The sequence below is a fragment of the Sinocyclocheilus rhinocerous genome, unplaced genomic scaffold (assembly GCF_001515625.1).
Source record: "Sinocyclocheilus rhinocerous isolate Xijiao unplaced genomic scaffold, SAMN03320098_v1.1 scaffold996, whole genome shotgun sequence".
Taxonomy (NCBI): Eukaryota; Metazoa; Chordata; class Actinopteri; order Cypriniformes; family Cyprinidae; genus Sinocyclocheilus; species Sinocyclocheilus rhinocerous.
In genome coordinates this window covers 463,159-468,361 of record NW_015660490.1, presented here as the reverse complement: position 1 = coordinate 468,361, position 5,203 = coordinate 463,159, and the positions used below count along the sequence as shown (strand labels likewise).

General features: G+C 32.9%; 1 protein-coding gene across 2 annotated transcripts in view; it reads right to left on the bottom strand.

Moving 5' to 3' along the window:
- Positions 1–5,203, bottom strand: part of rab4b (RAB4B, member RAS oncogene family) — a 28,478-nt gene that overhangs the window by 17,371 nt on the left and 5,904 nt on the right. Inside the window, exon 1 of one of the 2 annotated variants that reach the window (XM_016534061.1) lies at positions 3,602–3,745. The exons of the other annotated variant lie outside the window; for it this stretch is intronic. Within the exon in view, the coding sequence (XP_016389547.1) occupies positions 3,602–3,617 (16 nt within the window). The 5' untranslated portion in view covers positions 3,618–3,745. Of the gene's footprint in view, positions 1–3,601; positions 3,746–5,203 lie in introns of those variants that run through there. 2 annotated transcript variants of the gene reach the window in all.

Genomic DNA, 5,203 nt, shown 5'->3' with positions numbered 1-5,203 from the left:
AAAAAAAAAAAAAAAAAAAAAAAAAAAAAAAAAAAAAAGCATAAACACCTGTAAATACCTTATTTCAAAAACATTAATAATAAATTTAAAAAAAACTTTCCGACCCCAAACTTTTGAATGATAGTATACAAGTTTCCCATTTAATACACTATGCCTCAAAATTTAGTTTAGAGACGACTAGGTTTTGGAACAGATCTATTATGAATACTCTGTCATAATGGAAGAAGGTAAATACAGCAAGGACCTTCAATGGATAAATGACCTCTGCAATCACTCCAACATGACATTTAGGGATAATAAATCATATTAAATGAAGTGGTCCAGACTCAGACAGTCAGCTAATGGGTGCTATTTTTGGTGTGAGTGTGTGTACTCTGACAACATGACCTTGAGCGTCTTCATGCAAAAGCAGTTGGTGGCTAAATGTTCACAGCCAGTCTGTACAGATACTAGTACCTTAAACATCAGTTTTTGTACACAGTTTAATGTTTCAGATATAATTACTTGTATCTGACATGTGCAAGATGTATCAGTTCCCTTTAATGAACTTTAAAGGGAAGTAAAAGGGTGTTGAAAAGTGATGCAAAATATTAAAGAGTACTGAATTTCAGGCCCAAGTTTACCAATGTAACTGCTGGTTTAGATGCACAACACCCACTAGTAAGACAGCCAGACCAAAGCACTTCCAAATAATGGTAAAGTCCATACTCAGCTACAAGGCAAAGCAAGTCAAAAGATCATGTGATAAACAAATAACTTTTCACATTTCACTTCCTATAATGGTCTATGTTGAAATAATGAAATATCATATCCATCATAGGACTGCAACAATTAATCTATAAAACTAAATAAAACTGGAATTGCGATATGGCTTACAGTGAGATTATCAAAGCAAAGGGCGTGATATAAATAAATATATGCACTGCGCGTTTAAGAGTGAAGCACAGCACTGCGCTCTCTTACATGTTAGAAACTCATTATCCGCTGCTTTAATATGAATTTGGCATAGCAACATGTGCTAACCAGCTTCCCATACTTGTAGAGAAGTGTTTTTTTTTATTTAAATATATAAAAGTTTGAAAAATAAACATTTAATGGTTTAACATTTGAAAATGAAGACATTAAAATTAGTAATAAAATTAAATAATAATGCAAAAATTATTAATAATGCATAATACTAATAATATTATTAATAATAATATTAATGCTGTAATTTTAAAATTGTAATGCAAAACAAAACAATAATAATTGTATTGTTTATTTTTATTATTATACTTGATTTTTTATTTTACAGTGATATATTACAATAGTATTAGTTGTATTTTGTTTTGATTTAGTAATTTTAGATTTTTATTTAGTAAATAACAACAATTAAACATACAAAGTATTGAGTATCATACTACTTTTTGGTAGGACTGTAAAATCAATTAATCGCGATTAATCGCTTCCAAAACAAAAGTATGTGTTTACATAATTTATGTGTGTGTACTGTGTATATTTATATTACATATATTTTTAATGTATGTGTGTGTATTTATATATACATATGAATATACACAGTACACACGTATTATGTAAACATACTTTTGTTTAGGAAGTGATTAATCTCGATTAATCGATTTTACAGCCCTACTTTTTGGCACGTTTATTGTTGTGTAACACATACCATGCCAGATGCTATTTAAAAAAAAATAATATGCAGTATGTAGGAAAAAACTGCTATATTCAATGAAGTATAAGAGATGGTTTCAGTGTCTTTGGGGATTGATCTGTTACAGTGGGATAGATGAATCATAATGTATGTCACTCATGACAAATGCTACAGTGAAGTCATGTTAAGAAGACGATCAGTATTCTCGTAGGGATCTCAGCATGTTGTCTCCTGAACGAGCGATGGATTGTCGTTAAGTGTGCCCCTGGAGATTGGCCTAGGATATCAATATGCCATAAAAGAGCAATTACAGTGCCAGGGCAAGATGGTCATTCTTTCTCTATTGGCATGGAAAGATGATTTGTAGGCCAAGTGCAATGAGACTGACTCAGTTTCACAGGGGGATTGACGGGGGTTGGAGGAGAGAAAGGAGAGATGAGAGTGAGGGGGAGATTTCTGCAACATGAAACTACTATCCACATTAACTACATGAATATTTTAACATCTACAGCACAAATACATCAGTCGATATTCAGACAAAAGACATGTCTGAAGCCTTCAACCAGTGATTTAAAGGGGCCACACATGCTTTATGGCTACATTCACAATGTTAGTGTATCTTTTATTGCATACTGCACACTATAGACTTTATGCACTGCTATTTACATGTTGAGAAAGAGAAGTTAAAAGTCAGGGTTGATAATATTTCTGATTCATACATCATGCTAGAAATTGAAAAACAAGTGGAACAAGCTGGGATAAAGTATTCCTTGCAGTATGCTCCATTTTATTCTGTATATTTTGGCAAATGTTGTACTATTTTATACTGATATCATTCAATTTATACAGAATTTGCATATTGTGAATAAATCATATACACTGTTGATAATAGTAAGAGCAGAATGCCATTTAAAACACAAACTTCAGGGCACTGAAAAGTCAACATCAAACTGCTTTTACAACCCATTTTACTTTAGTATATAATGTGACATTTCTGAGTGAAACTATTTAATGAAAACAAATTAAGCGTGGCACTTGATTTTATCCATCAGTAACTGATTGTATCATGAAAAGTGCTGTTTTTGTGACAGGCTTGGTGACGTCAACCTAAAAGCAAAGTTTCAGAGACTGAACATATTACCCATTGATTATGAAGACAAACATTTGTCTTCTTTGGAAGAACACCCATCAATGAATTATTAAATTTATTAAAATTAGGGAAATTTAACCAAAAAAAATATATATATATTTTGAAGAATGCTGGAAATTAAACAACACTGAATTTTATGAATTCAAAATTTATATAATAATCAGTTTTTCCTGTTTTTATAGGGATAGGAGACATTTATAAGCAAAATTATTATTATTTTTATTCACAATAGAAGTAGTACAATAAGGTTTATTATATATATTATATACATTTTTTTTTAATTTAAACTGAATTTAATAATCATACATTTATTAAATACAGTTTTATTAAAAAACATTTTCCATCTCCAAATGTAAGACTTCCTGAAATAAAAGTATTTTATTTCTTTTTTTTTTACATACCAATTAAGATATAAGACATTTGATTAACTTAAATTTCATAAAACTAAATGAAAAAAAAAAAAATTTTTTTTGCTAACTTTTTAAGGGGACCCTTTTTTTTCGTGCACACACACTAAACGCATTTTACATTTTGAACAGACCTATTTTTAGTTGCATATTTGATTGAAAAGCTCACACGGTCAAGTAGATGACAGAATTTTCATTTAGGTGAACTATCCCTTTAACATTAAGTGTTTTAAGAACGTAAACAGTCAATTTTGATTTTGTGTTGACTTCAAAGAGATGCAGGATATTGCATAATATTCTGCAATACTGCAGCTGTACTGCAAAATATGCATAAAAGCTTTAATATCATTGATAAAATAATTAGCAGTAGTGGTATTACACAAAATACAGTACCTCTTCTTGTGAACATTTCCTTTTCAAATGATCAGTGCTCACCACAGCAAGGTCAAGTGCTTGTTTGAAGAAGTGATTTTCTCTCAGTGTGTAAAAATGAAACAGAGCTAGACACAGTTCATGCAGAGCAATGATGCGTGATGTTGATGACGGAAGTCACATGTACAAAGTCAGTGCAATGAAACCAACTATCCTTAAACCACAGGCGTCACCTTTCTATTAAAGTTACTGTAAGTGATTTCAGCAAACTTTCACCAGAGTCATCCTTCCAACCACACAAAAACCCATTCATCAGACCTCCTAACAAAACAACTTATTCATGAACAAACTGAATCGTCGTCATTTGTAGCAAAGTACTTACATACAAGATTTACGGAAAAACACATTTTAATACATATGACTTGTTTCAGTCAACTCAGTATTTTTAATGAATCCGTTTAGTGAATGATTCAATGAAACAAAAAATGCTCACTTTTTGTTATTTCACCTAACGGTGCAGATAAAGTCGATAAACTATGGAAGTCGGTTTCCGCCATTGAATATATACAAAAAAGGTAATTGCGACTTTTTTTCTCACAATTGCAAGTTCACATCTCCCAAATCTGACTTTTTTTTCTCAGAATTGTGGAATATAAACTCGCAACTATGAGAAAAAAAAGTTAGAATTGTGAGTTTATACCTCACAATTCTGACTTTATTTCTCACAGTTGCAATTTAGATCTCACAATTCTGACTTCTTTTCTCAGAATTGTGAGATTTAAACTCGCAATTGCGAGTTACCGTGCGTTCACACCGCCGCCGTCGAGAGCGTCAAAGTGGCCGGAAGTCATTAATTTTCAATGTGAGCCGGCGTCGAGCAGCGGCGCGGCGCGACTTGGACGTTGAGGGCGTCGAGGAGAGTTGAAATCAGGTCAACTTTATGGTAATGAGCTATGACACGGTTCGGCAGCATCTGGCGGCAACCAGTCGGAACGTAGAAGTCCACCGCTTGAGTGGATTCCAGAGAACGCAGTCCTGTAAACTTTGGTTCCGACCACATTAGTTCCCAAGCAAAATTGAGGAGAGGTCGATTATTGCTGTGGCGGGTTTCCCAATAATCCACGACGTGAAAAAAAAATTATGCGTGGACCAAGGTGTCTGAGATTGTTGGTGTTCCTGGTGAGTTGCTGATGTGCATTAACGTTATAGGAAAAATAATCTAATGATATAATAAATAGTAGTATAATAGTCCCTGTTCACTTTTAAACCTTTAAATCAATTTTCCTTATTATACTTACATTAAGTAATGTTTATACCTGATTACTTAAGTAACATTTTCAATGCAGGACTTTTACTTGTATCAGAGTATTTTTACAGTGTGGTATTAGTGCTTTATACATTATGAGGTAAAGGATCTTAATGCTTTCTCCACAACAATATTTAATGAGGTTAACTTTACGTTACCCTCCTTGTGGTCAAGTCTGCACAAGATCAACAAGCCTGTTTGCTTTGCGACCCCTTTAAATACAAGATAAGCATTTGATCTACGTCAAGAGCGTCCACAAATCTTTCTACAGTGTTGTTGGCAGGGCGGCCAGAGCGATTTTTGACGCTCTCGACGGC